At 39.9% G+C, this 24,305-nt stretch overlaps 1 protein-coding gene across 1 annotated transcript; it reads left to right on the top strand.

Moving 5' to 3' along the window:
- Positions 1 to 12,228: 12,228 nt before the first annotated feature.
- PDIA4 (protein disulfide isomerase family A member 4) lies at positions 12,229 to 22,801 on the top strand. Its single transcript, XM_015821578.1, has 10 exons — positions 12,229 to 12,678; positions 14,766 to 14,913; positions 15,938 to 16,143; positions 16,924 to 17,062; positions 18,214 to 18,419; positions 18,504 to 18,662; positions 19,682 to 19,833; positions 20,589 to 20,745; positions 20,831 to 21,064; positions 21,862 to 22,801. The coding sequence occupies exons 1-10, from the start codon at positions 12,585 to 12,587 to the stop codon at positions 22,275 to 22,277; spliced, it is 1,911 nt and encodes a 636-aa protein (XP_015677064.1). The 5' UTR covers positions 12,229 to 12,584; the 3' UTR covers positions 22,278 to 22,801.
- Positions 22,802 to 24,305: the final 1,504 nt, after the last annotated feature.

Below are 24,305 nucleotides of genomic sequence, written 5' to 3'. Positions count from 1 at the left end.
TGTATGTATTCCACACATTGCAGTGTTTTAGAATTGACTACCAAGGACAGTAATTCTATCACTGGTGTTTTCATGAGATCTCTCTTTACAAAAGACATTAATCTCTATGCCAATCCTATTTAAAATCAATAAAACAATACCAAAAAAACTAACCCACTGATCAAAGAAAATTAAATTCTTTGTTTAAAATTTATGTATACATGCCTGATTCCCAAGACAGTTTTCAGCATAGTAACTTCTTCTGACAAGCATCTTTTCTCCAAATATGCCACATATTACCCATCACCTATTTACAATTTCTTAATCCATTTTCCAGGTTTTAATAAACATTTATTGAGGCATACAATTGTGCCTGTTCTGGGTTTTATTTTCATTTAGCTATACTTTGCAGTTGCTCATTCCATTCTTCTTTTTTTATATATGTGTGCAGGACTTCAAATCTGTTTTGATTGCTCGCAACTGCCTGGATTAGTCCCTACAGTTTTTCTGGTGAGATTTTTTTTCCCCCCTCAAAGTAAATTTGCCATTGCCTTTTCTTTGGGCTGACATAATGACTGGGCACAAGAACACCCATCTGGCTTTGTGCTTAAGCAGTTTTTAGTCAGATGCCTTACTCCTAGCAACTACACCATACTGACATCATTTATTCAATTATCTTTTTTTATAAATTAATTTTTATATCTGTACTCATCACATCATTTACTGCAAATCATTTTGGTTCACAGCCAACAAGATGGCATAATGTGCATACCAAAGTACATATATAATTGTTATTTCCTGCCAATTTAATATACCACAATCATTCCTAATACATTTATCTATAAATATTCATGGAGAAAGCCCAAATTCTTGTCTCATTTCCTGCTTAATGCTAAATCATTTGCCAAGCATTCTTATTGTAAAATTGTATACTACATTTAATAACCAATTTTCAATGATGTAATTCAAATCTATTCACTTTAACCTTTTTAAATTTACTGTAGTTTTACATTTAGAGAACAAAAATCTGCACATTCCCATGCTCAGCATAAACTACTATGGTTACCAGATTTTGTTAAAACATCTCTTGTAGCCTTTCAGTGAGAATTCTGACATCTTCCCAAACATTATTAAAATATTAATTTTTATACTGTCATTCTAGCAGTCAGCAATGAATGTAATATACATACTTATCCATACCCATTAAGATTTTTCCTTCAAGAGTATAATAAACATTTAAATCCTATTTATCAATTCAAATGTTTCTTTTTCACAAATACCTTACTTGCATCTAGTACCTATAGCAGTGGTGACGAACCTATGGCACAGGTGCCAGAGGCAGCACTCGGAGCCCTCTCTGTGGGCACATGTGTCGTTGCCCCAGCCTCACCTCCCAACTGACCCCCTCCTCTCCAGCAGCCCCCCTGAAGGAGAGTCGCCCCTGAGCGTGGCCCACGCAGAGCAGAGCAGCCAAGGACATGGCAGCCAGGCAGTGTAGACAAGACTGTGCCCTCACACCCCATCCTGCAGAGTTGATGCTGCAGGGGGCGGGCAGAGGGCGTGACCACCATAGCACTGCTGGGCTGCCTGGGCAATCTGCGGCAGGCCCTGGAGTGAGTGAGTGGCCCTGCGGGCAGGGGATGAGGGGCAGGGCGGGAGCGGGGCAGGGGGTAGAGCAGGGGAGGGGCCAGTTTTTGGGCACTCGGTCTCTAAAAGGTTCGCCATCACTGACCTATAGCATGATATTCTTACAAATGTGCAAAGGTAAAGCATCTTGCTACACAAAGATTTTTTTAAAAAAATGAAAAATAATATTGGATGAAGCATCACTATAGAGAAAAACTCAGAGCAGGGAAGACAAGATGTTTTTAATAGGACTGCTTGAGCAAATACAGGATCAAACAAAATATTTAAATAGTCCCTAGTGAAGAGTATTCAGCACTATTTTATCAACAATGTCATGGAAATATGTAGGATGGGCTTTCTGTCACACAGCCATACCACATTAATCATCAGAATAGCTGTACTAAAAAAGAGTAACAGAGTAGGATTGTTTTCAAACTACAATTTTTCTCTGTTAATCCATTTTTCTTTTAAAAACAATATATCAGAAAATTAATTTGTGAAATACTAATTCATAGTCTAATCTTTTTCTCCTGAAGTTATTCTCTCTCATCAAGACCTTGCTAGCTGTTTCTAGATAATTTGTTTGACTTTTCAGGTGACTGAAACCTGAATCTTAAAAAGAAAAATATGTCCTGTTCTTGGAAGAACTACTGAAACATCTAGAACAGTGATGGCGAACCTTTTAGAGACTGAGTGCCCAAACTGCAACCCAAAACCCACTTATGCATCGTCAGGTGCCGGGTGGGTGTGGCCCATTGGCTGGGTGTGGCCCATTGGGTGGGTGTGCCCATTGGGTGGGCGTGGCTGCGGTGGTAACGGCAGACTGGGTGGGACTAAAAAGTTCAATCAATCAATTCCAACTTTGTGATTTTTTTTTCCGCAAGAAGTTGAAATTGATTGATTGATTGAACCTTTTTTTTTTTTTGCACACGGCGGCGGAGGCCTAAAGTGAAAAGGTTTTATAAAACCCAGCTGAAGGCCTAGGACTGGGGCGACGGTGCGCGTGCCCACAGAGAGGGCTCTGTGTGCCGCCACTGGCACCCATGCCATAGGTTCGCCACCACTGATCTAGAAAGAACATCAAAAGCTTTGATAGGAGCTGACAGTCAATGAGCAGAAAAAAAATGGGAGGGAGGAGAAAGCATGAATGTAACTTTCAATTTGCCTGATTTTATTCAGTTAAATGTAATTAGTTTATTTGCATTTGCTTCTCTGCACATAACCAGGAAGTAAGATGTGTTTGTGCAAATTGCTATATATGGTAACAATTTTTCTCTCTTGGAGCCTATTACAACTTTCATCAAAATTAACTATACATATGGATTGCCATGAGAAAATATAATACCTGTTGCAGCTTAGTTTGATTAATCAGTCTTTACTTTCTTTGTGTTCTTTAGATGCCACCAGGAATCGAAGCAAGATTGTGGCTTTCAATAAGAGTCTTAGCAGCAGTAATTCAAAGGCAATAGCTTTGGACCAGTAATAAAAGGAATTCTTATCTTAGAAGATTTTTGCTCTACCAGTGGGCATTTACTCCTTTGCATTTTGGTTGGTTTCATTTTACACCCTATATCTGTGCTGAGTGATCATTTGTATGACGATCAAACAGTCCATTATAATAATGCCCAGATGTCAATTGCTTCTTTACTCAAAAGTAGGAGACTCTCAACTTACTACTTGAAATTTCACAGAAAGATCGGAAAATTAAGTATGTTTCTATTATAAATACCTGCTCCATTTATTTAACAGCTTTTCTTGTCCTCGCTATAAGTTTATCAAAGATCCAAGTTCTTTGCAAGGCTTCTTGACTATGCAGTGATGGTGAACCTTTTAGAGACCAAGTGCCCAAACTGCAACCCAAACCCCACTTATTTATCGCTCGGTGCCAGGTGGGCGTGGTGCACTGGGTGGGCATGGCCTACTGGGTGGGTGTGGCTGCAGTGGTCACAGCAGACTAGATGGATGTGGCCGGGGTGGGCATGGCCACCTTGATATTGCTTGTGGGGATGCCTCTGGGGGCCGGGCAGGGTTGGAGGAGATCCAGGGGGTCTCTGGTGGGTGGGGTGGTGGGCAGGAGGCTCATCCTGCGGGGTGAGGTGAGGTGAGGCAGGGCCAGAGCGGCTGCTGCCTGACACCATTGGCCTCTGCACACAGAGGCCAGCAAGCTCATGGGGGCCGACGGTGTCTGTCAGCAGCCAGTCTGCCGGCCCCTTGAGCAGCACACTCTGAGGCTCTGCAGCCTGCTGCAAATACCGGGCCAGCCTTCCAGCAGCAGGCGGAATAGGGGAGAGGGGAGGCATGTGATGCAGACTGCCAGACGCGCTTATTCCGTCCCATCTGTTTTTGCTTGCGGTTGGAGAGCAGGTCGCTGCTGGTCATCTCCTTGGCCCCCTCGCAGATCTTGCCCTTAGCCCTCACATGGAGCCTGTTCCCCTCGCACACCCAACGCATCTTAGCCCTGCCTCGGGCTGCCACCAGCAGCTTAATGGACCTGCACGAGTGGCTGGCAGCCGCAGTAGGTACTGATGTGTGTGAGGGGAATGTGCTCCACCCATGGGCCAAGAGCAAGACCCTCAAGGGGGCTGAGATGACCACTGGCGACCTGCTCTCTAACCAAAAAGAGATGGGATGGAGGTGTGTCCAGCGGTCTGCATCACATCCTCCCCTGACTCGGTGTGCTGCTGGTGCCACCACAACGCTGCTGCTGGAGGGCCGGCACAGTATTCAGTGGGCTACGCAACCCCTGCTGCTGGATGCCATCAGCCTCCGTGTGCTCACCGCCTCCTGTGCGCGTGCCTTGGGGGCTGCCAGGCTGGCCAGGGCGAGGGCAGCGGGGGCCAGTCCCTTGCCATCTCCAGGCATCCCCAGGGGGCCAACGCCACTTGCTCGCTCACTTACTGCCCTGTCGCTTCTAAATGCTTTCAAATGCTCCTATCCTTGGCCACGCCTTCTTCTCGAGCCTCCCCCTTCTGCCTATTTGCCTCCAGCATTCCTCCTCAGCTGGCCCACCCCCGCCCATTCTCCCTGGCCAATGGGCCCCGTGGCCTCCACCTCACACGCTTGGGCCTGGTCCATTCACTGGAAGCCACCTTTGTCCTAGGCTTTTGGCCATAGTTCGCCGCCAGCCAATCAGATGGATGGCAGGCAGCAGCCACGGTGCTCATTGGTTATCCCCCAAAGATTCCCTAACTTTAAAACAGCTCTTGGGTGGCAACAGTAATTCAGCACGAGGGGCTCAGGAGAAAGAGGTGCCAGCAATGCTAACTCCCAAGAATGAGGGCCTCAGAGGCAGCTACAAGCAGGGGAGGCAGGGAGGGAGGGGGGCAAAGAAAGGGAATCCAACCTGATTGACAGGGAGCATAGTAACCCTGCCCTTACTCCGCAGAGGGCAGATCCCCATCATCCCGGCCTGGCAGGGGTCTTCCTGCCCCACTGTTGCAGATAAAGGGGGGCTCCGGTGAGGAGGAGGTGGTGGAGGAAGAGGGTTTAAGCAAGCTTAGGAACCGGAGTGGGGATTCCCCCCCCCAAAAAACAAACATGCTTCGTGGGTAACCTCAAAGCACGACAGAAGAGACCAAAACCTGCTGCAACTACCCAGCAGATGGGGGGGGGGGGATATAAACCAACAGAAATGCTCACGGCAATGAAAGCCTCGGACAGGGGGAAGAGCATGGGCAGGCGGGCGTCTTGCTCAGCTGATGTCTTGGGGGGGAAGGGGGCAGCTACACCCCCTCCCAAACGCTGCCCTCTCACAAAAGCAGGATGAAAACTCCAGAAAGCGACAAGGAAAACAAGTTAAAACAGAAGAGTGTCTCAGAACACCTGTATTAGCAGATGCAATTGATATAAAATCTGGATGAAGAATGATCAGTAAAGCATTTTTGGTTGTCTATTTTATTTTTCCTAATAAGCTGTAACCAACTTCCTCTCTTCATTTTGCAAAACCTGTGGATCCCATGCTATTCCACATACCTGCAAGAAAGCAGCTGCAATCGAAGTACTCTAACTGTAACTTTGAAACGTAGCACCACTGCTGTCACACTGCAAGTACAGTTGGAGTTTACAATACTGGTTTATCCAGCATGTGTTATTTATTTTATCTTTCTTCTCCTTTTACAAAACTACACCGTCTATACACAGAATGGAGAGTTATTATTGGTTTCTTGTCCAGTTTTAGTTTCCCTCCGCATCTGATTGGCCACTGGAGTAAAATAATGCCAAAATTTGCTTTTATCAAGTATTCCTATCCCAGTTTTTTGGGGGGGGGGGGGAAGACAGAAATGCTTTCTGCTATCCGAGGGTGTGTATTTCAATACCATTTCCAAAGTCGAATTCCTCAACATATAGATTATTCCTTTATACTGGTTAAATCTCCCCGCCTTTTCCCCCAATTTAGGGGCCTCCACTCGCAAAAGAATAAAAGAATAGCCCGCCCTTTTCCAACCCGCAGTCCAGATATTGCACATTTCCACGTGATTCTGGAACTGAAGTCGTTCGCTCACTTCTTAGCAACGTCCACCAAACTTTCCGCACCGCCTTTCCCCCTCCACCGCCCCCCCTAAAATCTTAAGAAGGGCTTTTGATCATCTTGCACATTTTACTCACCACCTAAACTCTGCGATTCTCACCCCTGCAGAGTTTTGCTGTGGGAGGCGGGAGGCGCTCCGTGCAGAAAGGAAGGAGATCCTCTCCCAAGCTGGAGGGCTAATTTTGGCTGCCCCCGACTCAGAGGTTCCGCTTCCAATGTGCGCTTAATTCAGCCCCCTGAGAGAAGCCGGGCCTCCCCTTTCCCAGCTGCTCATGCCAAAGCACCCCTTAGTCTAAGGGGAGATGGGAAAGTGGAGGGGAGCAGCTATTCTCACGAAAGCACCACAAACCCGCACGAAGAGAACTCAGCGCTCTGACGAGTTTTGTCCTGCTACCGCAGTAAAACCTGGGGAGCGCTGAAACTCACTTGCAAGTCTGGGGCGCTGGAGTTTCCCGGTGTAGCCATGCCAATCCGTGCCACCGGGCTTCCCAGTGGCCAGCAGAAGGGAGATCGTGGCAAGAGCGATCTTTTTCCCCATTCCCTCCCCGGCCCTTGTGCTCATCTTGACACTTCTTTCTCTGTGCCGCTTCTGGCTTCTCCCCTCTCCCCACCCGGCTCTTGCAGCTGCTCCCTGACTCCTGGTGCAGAGAGAGAAAGAGAGCGAGAGAGCTGGCGCGCGTGGAGAGGGAGAAGGGAGCGGTCCGGCCCCGCTTGCCAAAAGAGAGGGCTCTGCGTGCCGCCTCTGGCACACGTGCCATAGGTTCACCACCACGGTTCTAGTGTCAGTCAGGAGAAGCCTGTTAATTTGTTTTGTTTCTTTAGGACATAGTGCCAGCTCTTATCTTTTTCATAATATTCAAGTAAGTCTTTCATAATATTTAAGTAACACATTTAATCAGCATTTCAACAAGTGGCAGCCTCTGGTTGATTCTAAAAGCCAAGTAGCTTGGATCTATTTAGTACTTGGAGAGGTTCTATTTCAGATAAAGACAAAAAAAGTCTGGATAGTGTACATGGCAATACTTGGAGACAGCAGAAGTGAAAGAACTATATAAAAAAAATCATAACAAACCGAGGTAGAGCGACTGCAGCTCCTTGGATGTAACCCCAAAACATCTGGAGCACCACTGGCATTGACAAAATAATTATTAGTTAATTGAAAAAGGCAGCTTTGTTTAGTGGTTAAGACACAGCCAGCCAGTCTCTCTCAGCCCAACCCATCTCACAAGGTTGCTGCTGTGGGAAAAATAAGAGGAAGGCGTGTTAGGTAAGGTTGACACCTTGAGTTTTTTATAAAAATAATAAAAGTGGAATATAAATAAATGAATAAATAAAATTACTTGAACAGCTTACATCTTGCAATTTGGTCAGGTGAACTTGATAAAACCATTTTAATCTGGCAATTGATCGGGGTCATTTCAATGGGCTGGAAGAGAGCCAACCCAGCTGAGTGACTTTGGGCCAGTCACTCTCTCTTGGCCCAACCCACCTTAAAGGGTTGTTGTTATGAGGAAAATAGGAAGGCATGTTAGCCACATTTGTGCAAGTTATCTGTAAATATAATTAAGGTATGATACAAATAAATAAATAAAATATAATGAATCCAGTTAATACAAAGGTGGCTACATTAATTTTTAATCCCTGATGCTTGCAGAGTTATTTTTATAACTAAGAGGTTCATATGCTCTCTGCAGCACACATGATCTTTTAATTTGATCTGGTACTCAACCTATTCACATACATATAGGCTAGCTTTAGCAATCAGTGCTTTGATATTGCTTGTTTAGATTAGCATACTGCCCATGGAAGGAATTGCCTTTGATGCAGTCATTTCAGTGAGTACAAAATTTAGCAGCTGAAATACTAAATGGAACCAGTTATGAACACATCATTCTAATATGTATTGCATTATTCTGCCTCACTACTAGTTTATTTTTATGTATAATTCAATGTGTTCAATGAGCATTTATTTTCAGTGGTGGTTCTCCACTTACACAACCCACTTTTCCAAGAAGTCTGCTTAGTGCTTGCTCTATTCTCCTTCTAGAACTAGGCAAAACTATTTTATTCTCCAAACATTTTACAGGTAGTCCTTGACTTATGATAGAAACTTTATTAAGTCAATTGATATCAAATATATAAAACTGACAACAATACATAGAAACACAAAGAATAGGATATATTCATAATAAATTGACTTATGATTGGTTCCTTAGTAACCATTCAAAGTTACAATGGACCTATCTTCTAATTATAGATATAACCTGGTTCCAAAGTTTGTACGGACAGCCTCCTCCGTAGTGATGGGATCAAACTTCAGGCACTTGGCACCAGTGCTGCATTTATGTCTGTTTGCAGGATCCAGGAATGATGTGACCACATTTCATAATAATTTTGCCAAAAATTGGAACTTACTTTTGGTTGTTGGTAAAACTGCACCCCTGGCGAACTACTGATGCATCTAACAACTGTGGGATTTCTTAATGACCATTACAACATGCAACCATTAAGGGCAGGTTCCATTATGGTTGTATGTTGAGGACTACCTGTATTTTCTTTTTAATTCTATGGTATCCCAAGCTTTTGATACTAGCCATCTAACAATATTTAAACAAGCAAGACTGAATAAAGTCAGAGAAACTCAAGCAAATGCTACAAATGATGTGACAGATAAAGGCAATACTTTAAAGAATAACTTGGTAAATTAAAGACAAATAAAAGACATTTTCCTAATAATGGTATCTTTATAGGCTGTTTCCATTAATACTCCCTTCATTTGGGAGGTTTTATATTACAGACGAAGACATTAAACAGCATATCTACATCCCAGTGTTGAAAGAAAAGTCTTTATTATGGTCCAATCCAAGCCGGGGATAAACAACATAGAAAGAAGGTTGCAGTTTATTGAAGAGCCAGACAGAAAGATGGTTCTGGCAGGAAAGAGGAGAGAAAAGGGCTGAGCACATGTGGGGAGTGGGTTTTTATACCCTCTGGAGCCTTTTGTTTTGAGTTGCTTCCTGTTCCTGTGGCATGAACTTTGACCTGAGTCTGAGTGTGGTTTTCTGGTATTCTGATGGTGATGGGTTAGTTCTATTATGACCAAAGGTCATATCCTGCTTCCCTGGGGCTGGGGCTGATGACTCTTAGAGTTTGGATGGGGTATGTAGATTTTAGGTCTTTGTCTTCTTAATCTCCTAGCTCCCTGGATTTACATCTGCATCTTTATAGAGCTGATTTCTGCTTGGGGAATGGAGACCTGGGGCTATTAAGAAAACTGGGCATGCTTTCCTGCCCTTTTAATATTTCCTTCTCTGGGGGGCTGATTTCCCACACCAGTAACAAATAAAAATTGAAGAATAGGAAAAATGGACTGGCTTTTCAACCAGGATACATCCTATTTAATCTATTAAATTCTGATTATCACAGAACAACTTTTGGGGATTTGCTTGTATCTCATTCAACTGAAATGATGTACTCAGCAATAGGTGAACCAGTGTAAGGACCCACTTCAATTCCACATCTTAAGAAAGCAGAACTCTTGGAAACAATTTCTTCCAACAGGAACTTTTATTAAAGTAGTTGATAGCAGGCATAATAGACAGGATCTGAGGGATTCTTTACAGATCGATATGAGGGAAGTCAGAGCCCCAAAGAAGGAAATATTAAAAAGGCAGAAAAATATATTTCCTCAAAAAGGATTTTAAAAAGCAGAAGCCAACCCTGCCCCCAAATCTCTCTATCCCAAACAGGAGCCAGCTCTATACAAATGCAAAATCATCAGAAAGTTGGAACCAGAAAACTCAAGAAGACAAAGAGACTTAAAATCTGCATACCCCACCCAAACTCTAGGAGTCATTAGCCCAGTGGTAGCGAACCTATGGCACGCGTGCCAGAGGTGGCACTCAGAGCCCTCTCTGTGGGCATGCGTGCCATGCCCCAGAGATACCAACCGTCCCTCTTCAACCAGCCACCTGCTAACTTGCTGAGGTCCATGTGGCTGGATGCATCCCAGCACGGCTGGTTTCCCTCCCCCCAGTCCCATCCCTCCTGGCCTTCCTTTTCCCACTGCATTGCCTCCTGAGCTGTCGGCAGGCTGTCCAGCTCAGAGGCGGATTCTCTGAACTGCTGGTGGCGGGCTGCAGAGCCCCAGAGTGCACCAGTCGAGGGGCCGGCAGGCTGTGGCTGCTGACGGACACTGTCGGCCCCCATGCAGTCGCTGGCCTGTGTGCAGGGGCCAATGGGGTCAGGCAGCAGCCTCCCCGGCCCCTGCCTCACCTTGCCCTGTGACAATGGCACCCTCGCCCCACCCTGCCTCGCCTCACCTCGCAGGACGAGCCTCCTGCCCACTGCCCCACCTGCCAGAGACTCCCTGGATCTCCCCCAATCCTGCCCGGCCCCCACAGGCATCCCTCCCCACGAGGAACATCGAGGTGACCACGCCCACCTTGGCCACACCCACTCAGTCTGCCATGACCACCACAGCCATGCCCGCCCAGTGGGCCACGCCCACCTGGCACCCGGCGATAAATAAGTGTGTTTTGGGTTGCAGTTTAGGCACTCGGTCTCTAAAAGGTTCGCCATCACTACATTAGCCCCATCACCAGGGAAGCAGAATATGATAATAGGATTAAACCACAGATACCAAGGTCTAGAAAAACACTCAGATTCAGTTCAAAGTTCATGCCACAGGAACAGGAAACTATTCCAAACAAAAGGCTAGAGAGGGTATAAAAACCTACTGCCCATGTGCTCAGGTCCTTCTTTCCTCTGGTCTTTCCTGCAAGAACCATCTTTCTGCCTTCAATAAACTGTAAGCTTCTTCCCAAAGCAGTCGCCATGTTGCTTATTTATTCCTGGCTTGGATGAACCAGGATGAAGACTTTAATCCAACAGATACTTTAAAGGGTCCCTAAGCAAACCCTACCCCCAGTTTATCCCGACGGTTCAGACCGGCCAATCCCCAAGTGTTAAGTCCATCATGGGAAAGGGAAGATAACATTGGTCCAGCTCCATTTTTTGTATGATGTTCCACAACTCTTCACACCTCCTTTTGAGACAGGAGAAATAAGCCAGGTTCCGGATGTTTGTATTTCTCCCCTCCCCCCACCTTTCCTAACTGCCAGGTTAGGGAGAAGAAAGTTCAGAGAGATGCATAGTGCAAGAGGCAATTTGTTACATTGTAATGGGCAGCACATCCAGCGGCAATAAACAAAAGGTTACATTGTAGCAAATAGAAGAAGTGAAAGTCATAAACTCGCAAGCATATCCCCCCCCTTGGGAGTATGGCAGAATCCAGGGGAAGGTGAGATTTGGTTTTAGATCAGAAGAGATAGATAGAAATGAAATATAAATGGATTCTGACAACCAGTCTATATTCTAATGTTTTCTCTTCATTATAGTGTTGCATTGTTTTTAAAAAGTTTTTTCACAAAAGTTTAAAAGAATGAACATCAATTTTGGGGAGCTAGTTTTACTAGATACTGTATTATAGAGAAAAAGCTCTGTTTTCATTATTAAGTAACACTGTTGCCCAAGAATATAATGTTCCTACATGATAGCTATTTAACTTTTGATACGCTATCAAAATAGTTATCCAAACCCAAATTCTCTGCATTTCCTCGAGATCTGCATCTGTGTTAAAATACTGAACATTTCAGTATTCTTTCCATCCAAAATTTTGCAATAAGCTTGTGAAATGCTAGTAGTTACACGACTTTATTCTGCTAACAACATTAACGCATACGTTCTTCTTAACAAGGCTACTTCAAGGCCTAGTAAAAAAGTATTTAACTAAAGCCAACCCATTGCTTAACTGACGTGGGCCATTCTAAGCGGCTACGGCTCACCCGCCCTCTGACTATTCCTGTTCCTCACAGTCAGACCAATCCAACAGTGAGAAGTGTCTTCACCCCGTCGGACTAACCGAACCCCGTACCTCCCCGCCCCCATTTTCTTTATCCGCTTTTCTTTTGCTCCACCCCAGAATTTGTTTGCCTTTCCAAACGAGTGGTAAGTCGTGATTGGTAGTTTCCAGGATAGCCAATCCGTGAGGGGCACCTCAGAGGAGTTTTGTAGTTTTAAAAAAAGCCGCACATACAGTGACACACTTCGCTGGGCTTTCTTTTGTGTGTACCGCCACACCTTCTTGCAAACAGACAAGATTCGCCGCGGGGGATGCGGGCGCGGGGACGTTCCACTTTCTGAAATTGATCCTCTCCCCTCTCCCGCTGAAAGTCACTTCTTAAAACACAACTTTCATTCCTTTCATCATATGTCGCTCTTGGATTGGTTGACTATTCAGGAGTCTCACTGCTTTGCTAGCCAATCAGGACGCACGGCTTCCTGTAAATTCGCCTTCTGGGAAGAAGAGGCTTTCTTTTCTTAAGGGAAGAGAGTGGAGGAGGCGTGTTGCCGAGAAGAATTGGACGCGAAAGAGGACATTGATGCTGCAATGAACATCAGAAGAGTGTGCCTGTTAACGCTTATCCTAGTACTGGCGCAGCTTGCTGTATTAGCCAGTTGCCAAGAGGAGGAGGAAGAGGGAGGTAAGAGTTTATGTCGAGAAAAAAAAACCCTTTCTTTAGGCTGACAATCATTTGGTTGACTTATTCCATCTTCCTGGAAGTAAGAAAAATGTGGAAGTAACTCTTTCCCCTTCAGTACAAGCGAAAGGCCTTTTGGATTGGGTAGGTGCTAGTGGACAAACGAGAGATCATAAAGCAGAAGAGACAAAGAGGTGTGGAAGAGACCCGAATGCCAGGCGGGCTTCTCGAATTGATGGTATTTAACATCCACGTGTTTGTTGAAGTCGCCGACATATTTTGTTTCTCCACGTATATCGTTTAGTTTTCATGCTGCTTTTGGATGTCTATATTGGGCACAATTGGCAAAAAAAGGATCATACCTTAGTATAAATGACCAGGGTAAGCTCTACTATAAATTTGGAAAATCCTGCTTTCAAAACTGGCGAGAAGGCACATCATTTGTTTTACCAATTATAAGTAAATGGAATGTCCATGTTCAAGAGGAGTGTTTCCCTTAATATTGGGCAACAGAAGGGCAAAACTGATCATCTTGTTGGGATATAGGAAGAATTAAACTGTTGTCAGGACCAATGTTGAATTTTTAAAGTGACTTAAGAATTTTGGAATTATCTTGTTAAGGTACACATAGCTAATGCAATATTTCATCCTTTTCTTGCCTCCTAACTTTTTAGAATTTGCACATGAAAACACGTTTTTATTTTAAATGCAGAAAACATATTTTTTCATGAAAAGATCTCAAGTTCAGTCACTGATATCTACAAACAGGAAAAGCAGTTATAAAGGATGCCAGATAGTCATTACTAAGTGATGATTCTCCTGTGTTTGTGTGAATGTAGAAAGAGGAAACAAGGACAGAATGCACATCTGCATGCCTAACTGCCTCAGCTCTTGTAGGCTATGAAAACAAAGTTTTCTGCTGCACAATAAGCATGTTTATGCTAGAATGTGCCAATTATTTATTGTGGCATACAAATTAGATCTTTTGGGATAGTATGTTTGTTTTCTTTAAATTATGTTGATTTAACCATATGTAATTAAATCTGCCTAACTATAATTAGTTTACTCTACACAGGCAAATTGTAATCAGAGATAGAATTTGTATTGATTTAAAGTAGTAAACATTTCTTTTTCCCTAATTCATTTCAACATTATGTTTAATTTCACCTGTTGAAGGAGGCAGAATGAATCTTTTTATTGTAATTTATGAAGTATCATTTAAAAACTTCTGAAAAACATGCTGCTGTGTAAGTATCTGTCAAGATAGCTTATAGCTACTGTAGACTGGAGTTTTTTCCTTTCACATATTAATGATAAATTGGATTTAGAAATGTGGCATATGGTTTTGAATTTTGAAGAAATGGTTTAAGCCTGAAATGGGCTGTTTGAATTATTTTGGAAGGATTTAAAATTAGTTTAAACTCTATTGACCTCGTAATTCTTCCAGAATGGCTGAATACCCTGTTTTACAACCTTGAATTTAAGAATCTTTGGAAAATTTGTTCAGATGGCATTATCTGAAGACATATTTGTTAATACAGTATTTCATCAATAATTTTGCCTTCCTAATGTGTTGATCTACAGTTTCTGAAGAAGTCCCAGCTATTAATATTATTTGTGGAAGTTACAGGTTAAAACATGTAAAATGACAGATCCCTACTTTAGATCAACATTTTTGATGTGCAGTTTGTTGCATGGTGACTCTGATTTCATAATTTCCTCCAAAACACTGTTATATTTTGCACTTATTTCTTACAAGATCATGTAAAAATGCATAATTTGCCAAATGCTAGATAAAATTAAGGCTTTCCAAATCCTTAATAAGTTCTAAGATAGCAATAGTAGGCAAATACTGAGCTTCTTCAGCATTAGGGATTCAGAAGCTGTAAAGAATACCACTATATAATTGAGGTTTTGAAGGAGAAGTATGGTTAAGAAAAAGATAGTGTGATATTTGTTTGCATAGTCTCTTATAGTCCATTCCATTCTAAACATTTGGGTATTGCTGAAATAGGTTGGTAGCAGTGCATTTCATGTACACTGTAATGCAGAACTTATAGATATGAGAAATTTGTATTCCTTTAAATTAGATTCTATTGTCAGTGAGGAAATTGATGATGATGAAGAAGACAATTCAGAAGTAGAAGAAGAAAATGGTGTTTTACTGTTGAATGATGCAAACTTTGACAGTTTTGTTGAAGGCAAAGATACTATACTTCTGGAGTTTTATGCTCCCTGGTAAGCATGATGCTTTTGCTTCTTTGTTTTCATCTTTGAAACTGTTTTAGGTTTATTGGTAGTCCTTTACCTAAGACTATCGTTGCAATTGGAACTTCCCTTGATAAGTGACATAGTTGTTAAGTGAGTTTCACCCAATTTTAAAACCTTGTTTTGCTATGATTAAGAAAATCACACCAGTTGTTAAGTGAATCACATATTTATTAAGCAAATCTGGCTTCCCCATTGATTTTGCTTGTTGGAAGCCACCTGAGATGGTTAATGATGATCACTATGACCCTAGAATGCTGCAACAATCAAAAATACATTCTAGTTGCCAAGTACCTGAATTTTGTCCCCAGGGATGCTGCAATAAAAAGTGTAAGGACCGATCACAAATGACTGGTTCCAGCACCAGCATAACTTTGGTCATTAAACAAATGGTACTTAAGTGAATACCTATGTTGCTATTTAAAATACCATGGCCTACATGTGGATGGGTGAGAGTCAGTAAGCCTCTGGGTACATATCAGAGGATGAACTTTGGTGTTTAAAATCCAAAGTGGCTTGATTCTGAAATTTTTAGAGAACTGCTTTATTAAAATAGAAACAATACATCTAGTCTATTCCTCTTTGAATTGTTATGAATTCCAGCTTATGAGAGGTGAGTTTACTGGGGGTTCCTGTCGTATGAAAAAAAAATCCCCAAAAGTCAGATTGACAACATGTTAGATTTTGGTTTTATATATTTATTCTGAGTCTGATGTATAAAATGTATAAAATTTAGAAATAAATGCATAAAACTAACATATTTGGGTGAACAGTTTCATTTGTGTTGGGCCCACAACATTGAAGTCTACCAATGATCCTTATTTTTCTAATTATTTACTTCTAGCAGCCACCTCATTCTTTCCTATATGATCAGAGTGCTAGCTAACTAAATATAGTATTAAGATAAAATTGCCTCTGTCCTTAATCTAAAGTTTCTCAATTTTGTTGTAGAAACAGCAAGCTCCTGTCACGTTTACTCTCTCATTTTCTTTAGGTGTGGGCACTGTAAGCAGTTTGCTTCAGAATATGAAAAAATAGCCACAACATTAAAAGAAAATGACCCACCTATTCCTGTTGCCAAAATAGATGCTACATCAGCCTCTACTTTGTCAAGTCGATTTGATGTTAGTGGTTACCCAACTATCAAAATTCTGAAGAAAGGGCAACCAGTGGATTATGATGGTTCAAGAACAGAAACTGGTAGGTAGTAACATATTTAGACAAGGTACAATTTATTCCAAATGCACAAAATCTCCTTGATGATTAAAAGACTAATGAAGGCAAAAATAAAAAAATAAAACTGTATAAAAAAAAAGACTAATGAAGGCAGTGTGTTATTTTATTTGTTATAGGGGTAGATTTGCTAGAAGATGCACAAGAAATCTGAACATTTTTTCTGTGCTTCTGGGAATCATATAAAAGACATAATTTTTGATTACTTATTGATTAATTTTACAAGCAATCTTGGGAAGAGTACTTTATTTTTTTTGCATTCAATTATATTGTACTTTTGAAAATCTAGAATGAAATATTGGTTCAGGATAAGATTTGCATACTTTCTTTCTTATAGTGTTGTTTATATTGGAGCAGGACCTATGAGTCAGTTTTCCAACCATCTCAAAAAGATGGTTGCAAAGATGATCATATCAGTAATAAATGTCCAAATGATATTTATTATGGTTTGATTTCTGCTTGGTGAAAGCCAGTTCTCTCACATTTTGCCTGATTCAAAACTGATTGCAGAACAGCTTCATGAATAGATAAAGTTTGATTCTCATTGTCAGTTTCAACTTTGTTGAAGTATTTCTTCAGGTAAGAATCTGACCTACTTAAAGTGACCTAGACTCTTCTATTCTGGAATAAGATGCATTTCCAAATTGTTGTCTTTTTGTGATAATTTTGTGATAATTACACTTGTTAAACTGATACAAATTTTGCTAATTAAAAATAAAAATGAGTCTCTTCATATTGTGTTTTTAGAAATTGTGGCTAAAGTAAAAGAAATTTCACAACCTGAGTGGGTCCCTCCTCCTGAAGCTACATTGGTTTTAACAAAAGAGAACTTTGATGAAACAGTGAATGAAGCAGACATAATTCTGGTTGAATTCTATGCTCCATGGTAAGAAAAAGCAGAGTATTTTATCATACATACATTTTTCCCCTGCTTTGGCAGTACGTCATAAGCCAGCACTATTGGAATATGGCACTTCTTTCCAAGTTTGCTCTCCATAGATACTGTTTTAATGGTCACATATTTCACAGTAAGCGGTTCATTGAAATTTTAAAATCCTGCAGTTTTTTTAAAAAAATCTGATCTATACATTGAAAAACTTAAAACAGCTAATATTTCAAGGCTGTACAAGATTATCTGTTTTTATAGCTATCATAGACTGGATTTGAAAATTCAGAGTTATTGTAGTCAATTAGATGTTTATATGGTACATGTGTTTCAAATTTGAATTACTTTTTTAGAATTGACACCTGTATTTGATTCTACCCTATTTAAGCTATATCATATTTACCATATGATTCAGATATGGAGTCCTTGGTATTACCTAGTCAGGTAATAAAACATCTGCAAGCAAACAACCAAATTTAGAAAACACCAAGGACTCCATTCAACCCTGATTACACATATTTTCTTCCATTGGTTCAAATATCTCACATTTCTCCCTGGAAACCATGCTATTACAATCTGAATTTTAGAATTGAAAAGCAGCCCATTGAGGACAAATTTATATTTTTCGTATCAGTTGCACATCCACTTGAGCCTACATGAAGCTCTCTTAAATCTACTTATCCAAGGCAGTTAACTTATTTGGGGGGGAAAAACCCATGTAGCATTCATCCCTCAGTTCAGGGGTATAGCTTGTATAAATGTATGGTCACCTATTTTTCATCAGATATCATGTATAATATAAATATGCACTATTTCAATAGACAAGTTGCCTTCTTCAGGGCAAATGTGAAACAACATGGCAACAGATACCAACCACTTCCACAAATACTCTGTATATTTACACCCACAACCAATTGCAAATTGCTGTGTAAATAATTTTAACACTATTATATCAAAATATATGTTTAAATAACTTTCACCTAAAAGAATAACAGTAACATTTTTCCTTTTAAAAACGGAGAAAACCTTATTTTATCTTTCACCTAAAATGCTTTTTTCTTTTCATTGTGATTAAAAAATTCACAGAAAACTTTTGGGAATTTTTTTAACATATTTTTTTATTTAATCTTTCTGCCTTTGTTCTGATATAGGTGTGGGCATTGCAAAAGATTAGCTCCAGAATATGAGAAAGCAGCTAAGGAGCTTAGCAAGCGTATTCCTCCAATCCCTCTAGCAAAAGTTGATGCTATTGCTGAAACAGAACTTGCAAAGAGATTTGATGTGTCTGGATACCCTTCTCTCAAGATCTTTCGCAAAGGCAAATCTTTTAACTACAGTGGGCCAAGAGAAAAGTATGGTATGGTAAACTTTGTTTTTTCAATTATAATATACTAAATGAATGCTTTTCTAGACAATAATAAGAGACTATTTTTGTTTTCAGGGATTGTTGATTACATGATAGAACACGCTGGCCCTCCATCCAAACAAATACAGGCCATTAAACAAGTACAAGAATTTCTGAAAGATGGAGATGATGTTATTATTATTGGTGTTTTTAAGGAAAGCCAGGACCCAGCTTTTTATCTCTATCAGGATGCAGGTACATTTTTCTTTTATTATGAGGTTGCAAATATTGTTCAGTGTTAGCACATAGAAATTACTTTGTAAAGGTTTCTGTTAATGCAGAGTGATAGAAAAATATTCTTGAAACTGTAAATGCAAAAATTAAATAATACCATGAAGTCTTCATCTTTTGTAATTGCAGTGCCACATTAGTTCTCATAGGACTGTGACTTCAACCTCCTGTTGCTGCTTTACTAAAATGGAGTGACATAATTTTCCTGTCTTTTTCAGAGGAAAACATAATACAATTATTTCTCAACTTATGACCACAATTTAGCCTAACATTTCTGTTAAGTGAGACATTTGTTAAGTGAATTTTGCCCCATTTTATGACCTTCCCTCTGTTGTTAAGAAAATCACTGCAGTTGATAAGTTAGTAACCTGATGGTTAAGCGAATCTGGCTTTCCCATTGACTTTGCTTGTCAGAAGGTCACAAAGGTGATCACATGATCTTGGGACACAACAAAAGTCATAAATATGAACCAATTGCCAAGCATCTGAATTTTGCAGTCCTCCTATTTGCCCACAACAGCAATCATGTGAGATGGGATAGGCTAAAAGAGAGTGACTGGCCCAAGGCCACCCAACTGGTTTTCAAGCCTAAAGTGGGACTAGAATTTGCAGTGTCCTGGTTTCTAGCTTAGTGCCTTAACCATCAGATCAAACTGGTTCTCAATTATCTTTAATTATTTTAAATTTTAATTAAATTTTATTTATTAATATTTTAATTAATTATTTTAATTATCCTAATTAAAGCTTTGATGATGTCATAATGTGGAACTTCAGACCTCCAGTGGTCAATCTGATATAGAAGAAAAACTAAAACAGGATAAATATAGAAACAGGTTTTATTATAGTCTTTCTGGGTATTGTCAATCTTTTAATAAACCCTGGGAAAAAACAATGATGTGAAAAGTATTCAGATTTTTCAAACTCCAGGATCTCCTAATTTTTCTGCAGAATTTTTCCCTAATGCTTTGGATTTTCTTTTTCAGCTAACAGCTTGAGAGAAGATTACAAATTCTACCATACTTTTAGTAGTGAAATATCAAACTTCCTGAAAGTAGATACTGGGAAACTGGTGATCATGCAGCCAGAAAAATTTCAATCAAAATATGAGGCTTCAGTACATATTTTGGATATAAAAGTGAGTAGCTATGACAAGTCCATATTAGAACCAGGCCTGCCTTATTCCTTTCAGAATTTTTTTTTATACCCTGATTTGTTCTAGACTACTTTTTAGAACTATAGAAGTACTTCTTTTAGCTGATCCAGTCTGCAAATAACACAGGTTTGCTGTTTCATGTTGGTCTTTCTTGTGTTTGAACTTGTGAAGCTGGATGCAAATATCTAATGGGATTTCATAATTGTAATCATAAACGTAAATGAAGTTATACTCTGGTATGCGTGCATGCATATAAACATACTCAAAAGTTCACAAATCATGAAATCCAGAATATTTAAACTTCTTAATATGTTTTCAGAAAAAGTTGAAAGCCTACTTGTTTTCAGTAGCTTTTTTACACTTCTGACTGAGTTTAACTCTATATTTGTATGGGATGGGGTGTAATCTCTTTCCAGTTGCATTTTCTACAAAAAAAAAAAAGATTGTTAAAAGATTTATAGATAACAATATATGTTTTTAAAGGCTTAGTATTGTATGGCAATCCAATGTCAAGGAAAGATTTCTATGGGTTGAAAGGAGGGAACTTTGGGGTTAATTATTTATTGAATTATTCTTTTCATTCAGCTTTTGTGAATGAATACATCTCAATAACCCACATAAAATATAAAGTTCTTCAGTTCTCTGTTAGAATTTGTGTATGAATATTCTCCATAATGAAGCCTCTTGTAAGCTTCATAATGCAGTAATGAAGTAAGAATTTTTGTTGGTATAAACAGGAATCTACTGATGTTGCAGAAGTGAAAAACCATGTGGTGAAACATGCCCTGCCTCTTGTTGGTCATCGCAAGACTGCTAATGATGCTAAGAGATATGCTAAGAAGCCCTTAGTAGTTGTTTATTATATGATAGACTTCAGCTTTGACTATCATGCTGGTAGGTATAACTATAAAATAATTTTCTTAAAGATCTAGTATAATATCATCTACTAACCTATAAATGATCTGTTTGGTAATTCCAGCTACCCAGTATTGGCGAAATAAAGTTTTAGAGGTGGCTAAGGACTTTCCGGAATACACTTTTGCAATTGCTGATGAAGAAAACTATTCTTCAGAAATAAAAGATTTGGGATTGATTGACAGTGGAGAAGATGTTAATGTTGCCATATTTGATGAAGCTGGTAAAAAATATGCCATGGAACCGGAAGAATTTGATTCTGATGTACTTAGAGAATTTGTTTTGTCATTCAAAAAAGGTAAATGGTCTTGGATTTATGTATACATTTGGGTACTTGCACACTAGAAGGTGCAGAGGAAACAAAGATGGGACAAAGGGTTCCCATCTTTGTTTTCCCTGCAGCTTCTGCATGCCCAGGCTAAAAAGGAAGGCAAGAAGCTGCAAGAGGGGAAATGAAGGTACAACAAAGCTCTCCCAGCTTTATTTCCCTCACAGCTTCTGGAGCACCTGGGCTAGAAAGAAAGGCACTGTGGAAGATCAGCAGGCTTTTCCGTTGCTTGGCAATCTAGGCTATGTTGCTAGATAGTGTTTGTAGGCTACTTAAAAAATGGACCATATTTCCTGGAGCAGGCTACCTGGCCTAGGAAAAGGACCAGTTTGCTATTTTTCCCCAATGTAATCTGTGACATTTCCAGAAGGAGATAAAGCTAAGTGAGTGATTGGTGGTGGTGGGTAGAGAGGACCATGTGGAATCGGTGAGTGGCAAAGCAGGCTGAATACCTGCTGGGGTCCAGCAGGGCAGGATGTGGGGAGAAATAGTTAGTGGAGGGACACTGCAGTGGTCATAACTTTGAAACTTGATCGTAATAGCTATTGGGGAATTTTATCATAATTTTGAATGATTGCTAAGAGTCTTGGTCATGAGTCAAGGGCTACCTGTTTGCTCTGATGATCAGGAAAAAGTGTTTTGTGTTTGATTTAAAGAACCAGTACAAATTCTAGCATGGAACAACTTATGTTGGGATTGTAATTTTGCCAGTGGGAATATCATGAGTGTGGTGTTGATATAACAATACTTTTCTATTTCCTTTGTAGGTAAACTAAAGCCCATTGTGAAATCCCAGCCAATACCAAAAAATAACAAAGGTCCAGTGAAGATTGTAGTTGGTAAAACTTTTGAATCTATAGTAATGGATCCAAATTCAGATGTTCTTATAGAGTTCTACGCTCCCTGGTGTGGGCATTGCAAGAACCTAGAGCCCATTTATATGGAATTGGGTAAAAAATACAAAAATCAGAAAAAAATAATAATTGCTAAAATGGATGCAACTGCTAATGATGTCACAAATGACAGTTATAAAATAGAAGGTTTCCCCACCATCTATTTTGCTCCCAGCAACAACAAGAATAATCCAATTAAATTTGAAATTGGGAAAAGAGATTTGGAGAACTTGAATAAATTTGTTGAAGAACATGCCACCAAATTAAGCAGAACAAAAGATGAACTTTAAGTAGAACATTTTTCAGATTTAAGAAAAAGTCAGTGAAAATTATTGAAAAATTGGGGGGAGCAGTGCAGCATCTGGAACAAAGTTGGTTTGACATGGCAAAACATTACAGTATGAGATTTTTGTATTATAATGCAAATCTGAACACTGCACTTTTTGATGTGAAATTTTATTAGTTTAACAGTTTTGATCTAAGACAAATACATTTTTTGTGACTCATGTTCTCAATTCTTTTTTCTCTACATGAAAACAAAGTGTTAAACTTTCTTAAACCAATCAATGTTTGTTCTAATTCCATATGATTTCTTAATGGAAAGAAGGTGATATGGACATAAAAGCACATGGCCAAATACATAGCAATATATGAACTGATCTCTATGCTGGTCCTATACTTTCTATATCTATCCAAAACAAATTTTAGATGGAAATGGTGTCTCTGCTTTATTTTAACAAATGATCACATACACTCATACTTCTTGTGAAATTTATTTTTAACAATTACTACAAGATAAAATCAATACTAAAGTTACAAGATGCCTGTTCAGTTATTGCTTAATCACAGTAAAGTATCACTATATTATAACTTATCAGATGTTTGAGTGAAACTTAGGTATATATTGCAGGCTATATCCAAAAGGAAACATTTAAAATATGGGAAACCAGTGCACATTCTCCTCAGTTGTATATTCATAGGCTAGTTTTTTCACCTTTATAAATCAACACTTTAGCTTCCTGTAAAAGACATTAATCTGGATATTTGTTGAATTTTGTTAGAAATTAAAACCTATATTTTGTGATAAAAAGTTGTGTGCTGACACATTAAGTCACAGTAGCAACTCCATTCTTGTAATCTTAACAGAACAGCAGAGTTGAAAGGGACATTGGAGGCCTTCTAGTTCAACCCCTGTTCAAGCAGGAGATCCTATACCATTTCAGACAAATGGCTGTCCAGTCTCTTCTTAAAAGCCTCCAATGATGGAGCACCCATAAACTCTGAAGGCAAACCATTCCACCGGTTAATTGTTCTTGCTACTCATCTTTGTATAAAAAATAAGTAATCTGATGTATTTTTAGAAAAAATAAACAGGAAATATAAAGAACAAAATTAAATTTTAGCAAGCACTTTTGAAAATTAAATACATCAAAAACATTTCTAATATATAACTTTGCCTACTTGATAAATAATGTCATCTGAAGTAGCATATTATGTACAGTGAGGGGAAAAGTTATTTGATCCTCTGCTGATTTTGTATGTTTGCCCACTGACAAAGAAATGATCAGTCTAAAATTTTAATGGTAGGTTTATTTTAACAGTGAGAGATAGAATAATGACAAAAAAATCCAGAAAAACATATTTCAAAAAAGTTATAAATTGATTTGCATTTTAATGAGTGAAATAAATATTTGACCCCTTTGCAAAACATGATTTAGTACTTGGTGGCAAAACACTTGTTGCCAGTCAGGTTTGCACACATCTCAGGAGGGATTTTGTCCCACTCCTCTTTGCAGATCTTCTCCAAGTCATTAAGGTTTCGAGGCTGACGTTTGGCAGCTTGAACCTTCAGCTCCCTCCACAGATTAAGGTCTGGAGACTGGCTAGGTCACTCCAGGACCTTAATGTGCTTCTTCCTGAGCCGCTCCTTTGCTGCCTTGGCCATATGTTTTGGGTCATTGCCATGCTGGAATACCCATCCACGGCCCATTTTCAATGCCCTGGCTGAGGGAAGGAGGTTCTCACCCAAGATTTGACAGTACATAACCCTGTCCATCATCCCTTTGATGCAGTTAAATTGTCCTGTCTCCTTAGCAGAAAAACACCCCCAAAGCATAATGTTTCCACCTCCATGTTGATGGTGGGGATGGGGTTCTTGGGGACATAGGCAGCATTCCTCCTCCTCCAAACACGGTGAGTTGAGTTGAGGCCAAAGAGCTCAATTTTGGTCTCATCTGACCACAACACTTTCACCCAGTTCTCTGAATCATTCAGATGTTCATTGGCAAACTTCAGACAGGCCCGTACATGTGCTTTCT

This window comes from Protobothrops mucrosquamatus, unplaced genomic scaffold, assembly GCF_001527695.2.
Source record: "Protobothrops mucrosquamatus isolate PMUCROS unplaced genomic scaffold, P.Mucros_1.0 scaffold1357, whole genome shotgun sequence".
In the NCBI taxonomy this organism is placed as follows: domain Eukaryota; kingdom Metazoa; phylum Chordata; class Lepidosauria; order Squamata; family Viperidae; genus Protobothrops; species Protobothrops mucrosquamatus.
This window is presented reverse-complemented; position numbering and strand designations above follow the sequence as displayed.

Excerpts from the sequence above, each read along its gene's own strand:
- PDIA4 (XM_015821578.1), top strand. The coding sequence starts at position 12,585 with ATGAACATCAGAAGAGTGTGCCTGTTAACGCTTATCCTAGTACTGGCG. Across the intron at positions 14,914-15,937 it reads CTGGAGTTTTATGCTCCCTG|GTGTGGGCACTGTAAGCAGT; the intron begins GTAAGCATGATG and ends CATTTTCTTTAG. Across the intron at positions 16,144-16,923 it reads TGGTTCAAGAACAGAAACTG|AAATTGTGGCTAAAGTAAAA; the intron begins GTAGGTAGTAAC and ends TTGTGTTTTTAG.